The 13,314-nt window shown below is 40.8% G+C and overlaps 1 protein-coding gene across 1 annotated transcript in view; it reads left to right on the top strand.

Annotated features, from left to right (window-relative positions):
* Window positions 1-13,314, top strand: part of acsl3a (acyl-CoA synthetase long chain family member 3a) — a 41,963-nt gene that overhangs the window by 12,653 nt on the left and 15,996 nt on the right. Inside the window, exons 4-6 of the mRNA XM_086260783.1 lie at window positions 7,666-7,775; window positions 8,289-8,427; window positions 12,268-12,418. Of these exons, the coding sequence (XP_086116909.1) occupies window positions 7,666-7,775; window positions 8,289-8,427; window positions 12,268-12,418 (400 nt within the window). The remainder of the gene's footprint in view (window positions 1-7,665; window positions 7,776-8,288; window positions 8,428-12,267; window positions 12,419-13,314) is intronic.

Raw genomic sequence — 13,314 nt, 5'->3', positions numbered from 1 at the left:
ACTTATCCGACTGTTTGGTTTCGCTTAATGCGCCTTATAACCCTTTGATGTCAACACTGTTGTTTTTGTTTTCTTCTGCTAGCGAAGATTTAAATTTGACAAGCTGGATGCATTCTGTACTGTACAGGAGACACGGCACGAGACTGAATGAAAATGGTCTACAGTCGATCAGGACGCAGAACACAATGCGCTGTAAAAAAACAAAAACAAAAAAAACATGCAAAATTGCACAAAAAAAAATCAGCAAAACAGCGAGGCTGCGAAAAGTGAACCACGATGTAGCGAGGGACCACTGTATACAGATGTGTAATTGAGAGGAGTGTGTGTCTGTGTGTGTTATTTTGGGTCCTGTTGCCAGTGCAGCCCGAGCTGCTGTCAGGTACTGTTAGTTTTTCTTGGTGTTACTTGTGACAAATGCTAACTGACATTCAGCCTACAATCCACCCTTATAGCAGTATGTCCAGAGCTGAAGAAGTAGGCGAGCCCAGATGTGGGACACAGGAGGCATCAGCTTAAAATTACAAACCCAGTCAGGTACATAAAAACACAGGGAAGAGGTTATAGGTGAGAATCACCAGACACCGAATGATACAATATTATCACAATACTTAACTCTCGATATGCTGAGTATTTCAGTAATATATATTGTGATTAATCATGTTTTCTCACTTCAGTTGTTTTTTTGCTGAAAAATAAGATATTCAAGCATACCAACACTGTCACTAAAACTGCAATACATGTTCCCATAAAATGGAACCCATCTGATAACGGTCTGATATTACTCACATATCTGTCTGCAATTGTATGGGGTCAATTTATGACAATTACAGTGGGGCAAAAAAGTATTTAGTCAGCCACCGATTGTGCAAGTTCCCCCACTTAAAATGATGACAGAGGTCAGTAATTTGCACCAGAGGTACACTTCAACTGTGAGAGACAGAATGTGAAAAAAAATCCATGAATCCACATGGTAGGATTTGTAAAGAATTTATTCGTGAATTAGGGTGGAAAATAAGTATTTGGTCACCTCAAACAAGGAAAATCTCTGGCTCCCACAGACCTGTAACGTCTTCTGTAAGAAGCTTTTCTGTCCCCCACTCGTCACCTGCTTGAACTCATCATCTGTATAAAAGACACCTGTCCACAGCCTCAAACAGTCAGACTCCAAACTCCGCCATGGCCAAGACCAAAGAGCTTTCGAAGGACACCAGGAAAAGTATTGTAGACCTGCACCAGACTGGGAGGAGTGAATCTACAATAGGCAAGCAGCTTGGTGTGAAAAAATCAACTGTGGGAGCAATCATCAGAAAATGGAAGACATACAAGACCACTGATAATCTCCCTCGATCTGGGGCTCCACGCAAGATCTCATCCCGTGGGGTCAAAATGATCATGAGAACGGTGAGCAAAGATCCCAGAACCACACGGGGGGACCTGGTGAATGACCTGCAGAGAGCTGGGACCAAAGTAACAAAGGCCACCATCAGTAACACACTACAACGGCAGGGAATCAAATCCCGCAGTGCCAGACGTGTTCCGCTGCTGAAGCCAGTGCATGTCCAGGCCCGTCTGAAGTTTGCCAGAGAGCACATGGATGATACAGCAGAGGATTGGGAGAATGTCATGTGGTCAGATGAAACCAAAGTAGAACTTTTTGGTATAAACTCAACTCGTCGTGTTTGGAGGAAGACGAATACTGAGTTGCATCCCAAGAACACCATACCTACTGTGAAGCATGGGGGTGGAAACATCATGCTATGGGGCTGTTTTTCTGCCAAGGGGACAGGACGACTGATCCGTGTTAAGGACAGAATGAATGGGGCCATGTATCGTGAGATTTTGAGCCAAAACCTCCTTCCATCAGTGAGAACTTTGAAGATGAAACCAGGCTGGGTCTTCCAACATGACAATGATCCAAAACACACCGCCCGGGCAACAAAGGAGTGGCTCCATAAGAAGCATTTGAAAGTCCTGGAGTGGCCTAGCCAGTCTCCAGACCTCAACCCCATAGAAAATCTGTGGCGGGAGTTGAAAGTCCGTGTTGCTCGGCGACATCCCCAAAACATCACTGCTCTCGAGAAGATCTGCATGGAGGAATGGGCCAAAATACCAGCTACTGTGTGTGCAAACCTGGTAAAGACCTATAGTAAACGTTTGACCTCTGTTATTGCCAACAAAGGTTATGTTACAAAGTATTGAGTTGTATTTTTGTTATTGACCAAATACTTATTTTCCACCCTGATTTACGAATAAATTCTTTACAAATCCTACCATGTGGATTCATGGATTTTTTTTTTTCACATTCTGTCTCTCACAGTTGAAGTGTACCTCTGGTGCAAATTACTGACCTCTGTCATCATTTTAGGTGGGGGAACTTGCACAATCGGTGGCTGACTAAATACTTTTTTGCCCCACTATATATCCTATTTATTTCTGATAATACAACAATTAACTGCAATAAAGGATCAAAAATCACATACCCGTTGCTCTCTACATAGACAGAAATTTGCATTTAATATTTACATTTGCACTCTGAAACATTTGTATTCTACAGAAACATAACAACCAGCACTTGAGTTGTGCTCGGGTGCAATCACATTGTGATCATAAGCGGCCATGAGTGTGCAACAGCCTCAACTCTGGGCAACCATTTAACCATCACAAGCCATAATTAGTCACAGAATGTGGGAAAAAAAGCAGCCACCAGTTTGTTTTTTTGGAGATGAAAGGCGGTTGCTGTCCTATTTTACTTGTGTGACTGAGCTCTTAGGGGGAAGATTTGTTTCCAGTGTTTCCAGTGTTGATGTTTCAAGTTTTCTTAGATAATGTTATCTCAGGAGTGTGGTGAAGGGGATGAGCTCTCTCAATCGTAGTATTTTTTTTAGAGTAGTTGAACTTTTTTTTTTTTTTTTAAATATTGATATTCGGTGTCCCTGTATGGATACAATATTGCCAAACAAAATATAGCAGTGCTCTGCTGTATGGATTTTTTTCCATTACTCCTACTGTTTTTTTTTTTAAATCCAGGAACAAAAGAAAGAAGCAATAAATAAAGTAGGCTCAATAGAATGGTATGAAAGCAATAAACAGACTCGTGACGTGGGAAACTGCTGGACCACATTCACATGAGGGACTGATTGGCTCATGATAGACATCCCAGCATCAATAAACATGCACCAGAGGCACTCAGACACAAATTGTAACACATCCTGGATAATTTTATTAGGGAACTAAAATGTTTTATTTTAGATAATATACCAACCTTGTTCCCACAACAATTCCAACTATACTTATAAATTGACTTGTAGTTATATTGCTTTTCTACTACAAGCTTCATTCACACATGCAGCACTTTTATTTTATGCCTTTAGATGCTTTGTTATCATCATTATCATTATCAAATTTTGGCCCATAGACTGGATGAGCCAGGAATCGAACCCTTAAACCTTTCATTTAGTATCTGCTCCACTCTACACTTGTAAGCCACAGGTACCTGCCGTGTAACTTTGTCATTCCCCAAGTAAAAGGTGTTTGATGTATTCACAGGTGTTACAGTAAAAAGTCCTAATGAAGAGTATCTTTTGAAAAGTAAGAGTGCCTACAGTAAAACAGGCTGACAAATGGATCTGCTTTTTTCACGGACATACAGATAATTTGTACATTATCATGTGCTTTCAGTTTTGGCTATATGGTTTGTATTCTCTGTATTCTCTTCCTTTTGGTCTTTCCCTCTGAGTAGCTCTAAATAAGTCTGGATGTGGCAGATTTATAGCCATTTTTGTGTGTGTGCATGTGTGTGTGTGTTTGAAAATGTGTTTGTGTGTGTTTGCATGTTAGTGGTTTCATGTTAGTGGACAACTTGTAACATGGAGGGCCCAGCTGAGACAGAAGAAGGTCAATTTGTCCCTTCTGCTTCGGCGTTATATAAGTGTCCCATTTCTCCTCCTTTGGTGCTTTCTCTTTTCCCCATCCGTTTTTCCCGAGTTCTTGTTAGGAAAAGATGCTCAAACGCTGACAAGAGTACATTTTTGAAAAAAATAATTATACACTAATGGTGTTTGTACTTGTACGGCACTCATACACTTAGCAAAAACGTGTCTTGTGTAATGGAAAGTGGTTCGTTCGGTGTAGTTTTTCATTTCTTCCACTGAATGAATCATTCAGTGTTAGGCAAAGCTGATTTATCTTCTTAATGTGTGTTTCTGGGGACGTCAAGAATCACGACAATAAAAGCCAGCGAGGATTACTTGGAAGAAAGAAAAGCAAAGCAAAAATCTTCTCTCGCTCTGAATAAAAACGTTAATAATCAGAGAGAGCAAAGCAGCTGTGGGCTTCAGCATGATTTACTCTTTAATATGTTCCATAGCAAAGACTGCAGCACCTTTTATTCATCACAAGCTTCAACGGCAGTTCGTTAAATCTTTTTGATTACCCATAAAGGACCCTTTTGTTCGGGCTATCCACTTTAATTTAAGCTCCATTAAACTGTCATTCTCATAAAAGACACAGCCATTCAAGCCAAGAAAACATCTTTATATTTCATCTTCCTCTGATGCAAACACAAACAGTGGGAGAGTGGAAAAGCCAGGGGCAGTGGACAGCACACAGAGGCCTTAAAGGTTGGAAAGAGCAGCAGAGGAAGAAACAGAGGGGAGGAAGGAGAAGAAGACAAGTGAGGGCCAATGGCGTCAGAAGAGGGGTGAGAGAGTCTACGTGAGCATCTGATGTTGACAGAGGCATCAAGAAGTCAGCCAAAGGCCCCCAGTGAACTCACATACTTAGTGTGTGTGTATGTTTTCATTGTACTTCATATTCACTGTACATTGGCTCAGAAGGCCAACTTTTGTGAGCTGTCTACTCTACCGTATATAAGTTACATAAAAGGTGTATCACAAGCATCAGCTGCACAGCAGAGCTCCCCCTCGCAGAGTCAAGGATAGGCTTCTCTTTCAAGATGTCATTTGTTGTATCAAACTAAAAAAAAACGAGTCCAGACTCCACTTTGTTGCTACTTAGTGGAATCTGGATGTTTGCTAAGCTTCCTGTACTAACATCTAGTGTGTGACAGTGTGTGTATGTGTTAAGCTTGGGCCACATTGAATGTTTAGATCTCACGGCTGGAGGTGTCATGGCTCTCCCTCTCACACACACGGTCACCCGCACACAGCAGCAGCGCAGGAAGTGTTGGAGCTCCATGACGCAAGATTTTGATGTCACAAATCCCTGTCCCATAAACCCCTGTGTCTGTGTCAGAGCCGGGACGCAGGGTTGCAGACTATGTTATTCTGTGCTAGCCTGCTTCTGTTGCTGTCAGTGTATCTACTGTTGTTTCCTCTTGTTACTTTTTTCTCCTTCTTTCCTTCCTCTGTTTTTTTTGTCTCCTGCTCTCATCTTTTAAAACAAACACATTCTTCAGCTGAGCGCTAATTATATTATGTTTTTTTCAGTTTTTCTGTGTAAATGTGCATCCTGTCTAATGTGAAGAAGAAATAATTGCAGTTTTTATAAAATGTATTAAGTTTCAGGGAATCATTCACAACAAGGACATGCAGCAAAAGCTTTTTTTAAATCATAAGAATGAAGAAAATTCGAGGCAAACGATTAAGTCAATCACAGTTATGTTAGTACCCGTTAAGTACCTCAGTGAGACACCAGGCTGAATAATAATCGCAAGCTGGACATGAAGCAAAATCAGTACTGTTATTGTTTTTATTTAACAACTTGAAGGGGGGAAGGGGGGGGGGTCCGTGCAGGAAGAGACTAGAAGCAAACAGAGAACAAATTCTGCAACATGTGGTGTCAACAGGTGAAATAACCATTAGTGACACAATGCGAGCAAGTCCCACAATAACTTTGAGTCAAGCAATTAAATTTATTTAGAATTAAATCACAACAGAATTCACCTTAATAACATAAGGAAAAGACTATAACATTAAAGAACTTGCCAATAGTCATGAGCAAGCACTAGGTGATAGCAAGAAACCTCTAAGAGGTCCAAGCTCAGGGAGAGGCAGCCATCTGCTGTCACGAGATGGGGGTGAGGGGAAAGAGAAGGGGAAATTGAAGTGATATAATTGAAGTGACTAATAATGAAAGCATAGGATACCAATGAATTTGGAACATCTGCTTATGCATGCAGCGGTTTATATATTTAGCTAAGTAAAAGAAAAACAATTGTAGGAATCATATGGATAGTGAAGTGAGGTTTTATTATCTGTATTTTAGTTGTGGAGGATTAAAATATCTTTTAATGGGCCTGTGGTCCTGTTTTCTAAAAATGCACAGTATTCCTCGTTGGGTACAGGTAAATGTTTATGGTCTTAAATTTGCTCTAAAAATTGACAGAGTGGAAAAAATGCAAAGGAAGAAAGAGACCATACATATGGTGAACATTTGGTATGGTGTGAACATATAACACACACAGCCAATCAAACATGCATAAGAAGATTGAAGGGAAATTGTCCAAATTTAAATAAGTGTTTTTTAATGTTGTGATTTTTAACCCCTTTTGATTATACTTCTCTAGGGAAACCATGTTTTTTTGCCCCAAGTAGAGAAGAGAAAACCTTTATTTTAACTTTCTTCTGCTGAGAAGTTTTGTAAAAGCACATAAACATAATTCACTTAAAAACTTTATGATCTGCGTTTGGGAATTTAAACTACATACTCAGTTGTGCTTATGATCTGGGGATATTTTTGTCATGTTTTGAGTCCCTTTGATCCTTTTTATTCCCTTCAAGGCAAATCATAATGCTGAAACATCCAGTGATATTTTAGAAAATCAAAAGCTTCTAAATTTGTGGCACTAAATCGGGCCGTTTCCTGTTTAAAAATGACATGACCCTTCATGCACATGCAGATAGCACAAAGAACGTGAAGAACGTCTGTACAGAGTCAACATAGTCGACCCCATACAAACACCTCTGGTTCCAAAATGCAGTTTTATAAAGATGTTAAACAAGCACATATAGGTGCATCATTTGGGTGTTCAGAGTTTGACCAGTCTTCAGATCAAGTCTTCCCAAAGAGGCACAATGTTGTGTAACCAAAGTAGATCATATCCATAACATATGAGCCATGAGGCAAGAGTCAATATCTGGTTTTAAAGGACGGCTTGAAACGCTAACCCTGGTTTGCTGAGTGCATGCATTCATGCAACCACACAGTGCTTCATTAGACATATGCACTTAGTCAAAACAGTAAACCCTCTCTAACATCAGTACTTGTTTATATCCCCCAAAGAGTACTTATCATGCAACGAGAGCCGTTTGGCTCGGAAGCTTTAGCAGCAGCCTCTGGAGGTGCCTGAAGAGCTCATCTGAGTGAGAGGGGCCTAAATCAGGGACACTGAGGATTGTAGACAGTCAGCACGTACATGGTCCATCTTCACATGTCTGCGCGGTCACTGTGTTCACACACAGACAGGCTTGTCTTGAATTAACGCAGTTTAAATAAACAGCCCATCCTGCCTCTTGCACATCACATTAAGTCCACCTTTGCCTCACGCTTCATAGTGGCAGATGAGTACATTTGGATGTGGGTCCTGTGTATGCATGTATATATTTTGCTGGACTACGATGTGGAAAGCAAATTTGCCTGTGGGGCCATTAATGTTTTAGTCTATTATACTCTAATGCGCTTTTTCTGTGTCCCTGTGGGTTGCAGTGGTCACCATTTACTCCACATTGGGAGGTCCCGCCATTGCCCACGGGCTGAATGAGACTCAGGTGACCCACATCATCACCAGCAGGGAGCTTCTGGAGACCAGACTCAAGGTTAGAATACACAGAGTAAATTCTCTCTGCAAATCTTTTTTCACAGGAAATTTATTTTTCATCACAAAGTATAAGAAACTACTAGACAAAGCCGTATAAAGCAGCGAACATTACAGTGACAAACATCATTGTGTGGACAAATATCTCATATATCTGATCTTCTGAGGAAACGTCGGAGCCAAAGAGCCAACGAGCCAAAGAACACAATGTTCAGCGCCGACAGAACAGAGAAGTTGCAGCGTCCCATAACAGAGTTGTAAATGTTAGAAGACACGTGCCGAATACTTTGGCATGTTTTGGCCAGGTTCAGTGCCAAGACAAGCAGTGCTCCTGCATTTCATCTTTCCATTTTTATTGAGGCGGCATAAACAGAATGTTCCTTTGTTCACTTGTTCACAGAAAAACCGACTCTTTATCTTTTGTCAATATAGAAACAACATATATCAAGATGGCATGTTTGTTGTGTGTGTGTGCGTGTGTGCATGCGTGTGTGTGTCTGTGTGTGTGTGTCAGGCCATCCTAACAGACGTTCCAAGGCTGCAACACATCATTGTAGTGGACAATGCACCGACTGCGTGGCCCGGCTATCCACGTGGCATCAGCATCCACAACATGGCTGCGGTTCAGAAGCTGGGAGCCAGGCACGAGAATGGTAGGTTTTGTCTGTGTGTCTGTTCATTGATTTATGTGAAGTTTGCTTTCAAGAGTTCATGACTCACAGAATTAGGATTGCTCCGTTTTAAAACATTAAAAAAGTATTTAGCTGCTTGCCCATTAAGAAAAAGGTTTTCTCTACAGTTTTGTGTATCATGGTGAGTCACAGTGACAATTAGTCACCACACTCCACTTGAGATAAAGCACTTTCTTGCAGGACATTAACAGTGTAAACAGATCTATGTAGTGTTTAATATTTTCCACGTTACTTCACTATGGCAAAATGCCATTTTCCAGTGAAGGATTTTGGAGCTCTAAGGAGGCATTTTGATCTGAAATTGTGGCCTTAACTATAGTTTGACAAAAAAACCCTCTTAAAAGCCTTTAGAAGTACGGTGTGAATATTTTTTAACTGAAATAAATAAAAGACGCAAAATATGAGAAGAACAACAGTCATACACTAAATCAAATAAAATACAAGTCATAAAGTTTCATAAGGTGTCACTGAAGAGAAGAAGAGATTGAAAGAAGAGCTTTAAAAATCAGACAGAGGCCGGCCTAATGTGCAAAGGCAGATCATTCCACATTCTGGGAGCCACAACAGTTTTAAGCACACTCAAGAGCAGTTCATCAGATGAAAACGGGTGGGTGCAAAAGAATGCAGGAGCTCAGAGAGTTGCGGAAGGGCAAGACCAATGAGGCCTTTAAAAGGGAAGAAAAGACATTTAAAATGAATCCTAAAATGTTAGGGCAGACAGTGGAGTGAGGCTACAATGGTTTCAGAATCAGCCTGGAAACAGTCGGCTTTGTTTTGGCCAGCTGCCTCAATTGGAAAAAGCTTGATTTAGCCACTGCCCTGATCTCACTGTTAAGCTGAATGGTCAGCAGCACACAACACACCATATTATTTGTCAGATAATTCCACTGTAAAAGCTCCAAAAGGCTCCAGCAGCACAAACACAGCTGAAGGGTCCAGTTCAGTGACTTCAATCAGTGTTCATGAGGCCTAGCAGAGATCAGTCAGGTGTAGCTGCCACTGTCCACACCTGACAGTCCAAGCATCCACCACTCATGTGGCTGTTTTGAAGAGGAAACTATCCTTACACTTCAGTATCAGGCTCTAAACATACTTTTTATTACAGTTAGTTTTTTAACACGCGGGCATACAGGGACTGACTCTCTTTTGGATGCAGCCTGACTAGAAGAACTGCAGAACTGCCGCTTCATTTTTGTTTTCCTCTGAGGTTACAGTCAAGCTCAAGTCAAAAGAGAGCTACACCTACACCACACAGCTGTCCTAACTTTGCTAGTGTGGTTTCTGTGACTAAGCAGCGCTCTGTTAATGGATCTGGCAGCATTTCTGGTGGAAACCAAACTTTACATTCCTCCCTGTGCCACTTGGGACACAGACAGCAGCTTGCAGTGCTTCTGTTTTCCCATGGATACAGATTTTCAAAACCGAATGTCTATTTCGTTTATTCAGTTATATATACACATTGAATTATTTTTCTTTTAAAAGTGTATTCATCAACATCATCAACTAATAAAATGACAGTTGGCCACTTGGGGGCAGCAGAAGCAACCTACAACACACTTGTTACAAGCTTAAAGTGAATAAAAGCAAATTAAACAAATCTATTATCAGGCAGTGCTGTTATAACTTATAAAAGACAAAAAAACAAACAAACAGCAGAGCGCCTTGAAGAGAAGCACCTTTCCAACTAAGAGGTCCTAAAACACTACCGTTCACAGCACATGTGTTTTAATCTGCCAGGCTTTTTGACGTAGCCATCTCTTCCTCTCAAGTAAATGAAATAGTCAGGGCTTGTTTCTTGGGGGCATGGAGTGGGGGCAGATTGGTATCTGGCCCATTAGGTCATGTGAAGAAGGAAGTGCTAACATCTGTGTCAGATTAAGGTTGATACCGTGCATGCTCAGTTAGCGCACAGATAAGGAAGAGGCCATCACCCATCTTCACTTTTTATTGAGGCCCCTTGAACTGACTGACCCAAAACATGTCTAGCTGGTAGAGTCATGTGCAGATAAAGGGAGAAGGAAGTAGGAAGGGAGGATAGAGCGCTGGGATATAGGCGAGGGTCATGTTTACACATGGCGCTATTAACTTCACATGACATCAGCTTTCGGAGTGCACACGCCTCATATCCACGTCTCTGGAGGGAGAGAAGCGATGTCTGCCCTTGTGACTATGATGCACTTTACTTCATCCTTTGGTTTGTCAGTGCCTGCTGAGCTTGAGCCTCTTAGATCTGTTTTTGTTCTCGGCAGAAAGCGAAAAACAAAAACCAATCTCTTGTTTCCCAACTGGTTCTGTTCCCGCTGGAAACTGACTTGCTCTTTACTTATTTATTCAGACCGTAGGAGTCCAAGAGAGGGATCAGAAGGCAAGAGATTCATCATATTGTGCTCTGCTGTCTAGACATGCGAATGTCCTTTTCACTGCCTTTATCTGCTGTGTTCTTTGATGTAAAGAAACATTCACAGCAGCTTTTCTTGTACTTGATCACATGTTTTGATTGTTAACCTTACCTGCTGGGAAGCAGTGATGAAAACAGACTGCAACTGAAATCATGGGTGGAAAGGGAAGCTGTGTTAGGCCGCATTCAGCCTGACTGTGCTGAATGCATAAAAAAAGTCATGCACAACTTTTGCTACAGTGCAATGTCAAGGAATATACCAACTCTTTGCAGTAGCCAGTAAAACACATGCAGTTGTACAGTTCTTGGTAAAAGTTGGAAACCAGGAAGTTCTATAGTTTATGGAAAATTATCCTACTTCTTAATTCCTTTATGTCCTCATCAAATCATTTCCTAATCATTTCACAGATTCAATCACTAGTTTTAAATCATATTGAATACAGAATGATGTTTCTGTATTCAAAAAATGATTAAAAAAAAAGAAGAAGCCTGGTTTCTTTGGGCAGGTCAGCACTGTGATTGACAGGTCACTATAATATATAACCGTACAGTGTTTGTCTTAGCCAGTGCTAATCGCATCTGGTGTCAAATCATCAAGATGATCATAAATACTTGGTAAATGGTAAATGGCCTGTATTTATATAGCGCCTTACTAGTCCCTAAGGACCCCAAAGCGCTTTACATATCCAGTCATCCACCCATTCACACACACATTCACACACTGGTGATGGCAAGCTACTTGACTAGCTGATGTGTAACATCTGTTACTCAGCGACGTTTTTTTGAGGACCGATACTCAAAAATCTAAAATTTATGCCTACATTCACCCTCAGCCTTGTGCACGCCACGTGACAGCTAGAGAATCATTCTCACGCAAATATGTTGGCCTGAAAGAAGATTTGGACCTACACACAGTTTTTAAAGTCTGCACACACCATACTGTTAACATACTTGTCATCAAATGGGCACAGCTCAAATAGTTTAAAAAAAAAGGGGCAACCATGATTAAAGAGGAACAACCGAGCATAAGGAAGAGTGTAAGGAGGGAGAAGAGAATAGATAAGAAAGGACAGACAGCAGCAAACGACATGAGAAAGAGAAAAGATCAACACGTGCAAATGGTGTTTTTGGCGAACGCACTTATTTAAACTCTGCATTGTGCCAGATGTGTTACCTGATTAGTTGAAATTAGGTTATTTAATTTCTGAGATAACCATTTAACATTTCTGTGTGTTTGACCCTTAAGTCATGGGGTTTTTCCTACATACAAAAAGACTTTTTTTTAGCCAGCACACACACAACAAATGAACTGTGTTTCTGGGGATTGTTTAAAAATTGGTTCATTTTTGTGCTATAAACCATTAATCCAGTTCTGCCACCACCTTTCTCTGTTGACATTCCAGCAACACGTGAGCGCAAGACCCCGCTGCCCTCGGACATTGCAGTCATCATGTACACCAGCGGATCCACAGGCATTCCAAAGGGCGTTATGATCTCCCACAGCAACATCATCGCTGGGATTACAGGAATGGCCGAGAGGATTCCCAACCTGTGGTAAAGACCTCAAACGTGCTTATTATACCACACCCCGGGATATGGTCTAATAGTTTTGGGTTTTAAATGTAATGATTTTTGACTCATCTGTTTGTAAAATATGGAGGCAGTTTTGCAGGGAAATTCACTTTCCAAAGCAGCTTATCTCCTCTGCTACACGTCCAAGCAGAATCACCAGCCAGCAAACATACAGATTAGAACATGCCATTTAGGTTTGTTCATTAACAGAAGAGTGTGATGCACTGGATTACTGGAAGCAGAAGAAATATAATCAAAACTGTAATCAAAACACTGTAATCAAAACTAAGCTGAGGTCAATGTTCAAATTTCTCTCTTCTGCATGTTTCAAAGGAATATTTTAACTAACATTATGGGAAATATGCTTGTTCAGCTGGTATCATCATGCAGCTCAATTGCTTATATTAAAAGAGAAACTGACCCGTCTCCGGGGATTAAGATGGGAGTGAGAGGAAACAGAAAAGGGAGGGAGTTTAGTATGAGTAGAGGAACAATGTGGGAGAAAAGGAGTCAGGGTGAGATGGATGGAGGTTAAAGGGGTTTAGTTGTGACAGTCTCAGTCGATCTTATGAAAATGTTGGCTTTCCTTTGTGGATTAAGTAACACGGCTATGTAAATCTCCCCCTCATTCATGGCTTGAATGTACAACATGTTCACTAAAATGGAAATTTCCCCAAAATTTGGTTGTTACTTGAGTTGAGATGAATATGTTTTCAGTAGGTGAACTCAAAGGAAATGTAGCTCATAAACAGTATATATCTTGAAAATATGACTAATGTATAACTTGCAATAGTTTGTCTTAGTACTGATTCAGCTTGATGAAATAAACGACTGATTAATTTCACTAAAGGGTCATTCTGTCTCAAATCAACCAACCA

The sequence above is a fragment of the Aulonocara sp. 'chitande type north' Nkhata Bay genome, linkage group LG14 (assembly GCF_057382095.1).
Source record: "Aulonocara sp. 'chitande type north' Nkhata Bay isolate Kocher_YH1m ecotype deep benthic linkage group LG14, A_spYH_male_GT1.1, whole genome shotgun sequence".
Classification (NCBI taxonomy): Eukaryota; Metazoa; Chordata; class Actinopteri; order Cichliformes; family Cichlidae; genus Aulonocara; species Aulonocara sp. 'chitande type north' Nkhata Bay.
Note: the sequence above shows the minus strand (reverse complement) of the source record. Positions and strands in the feature narration are given on the sequence as shown.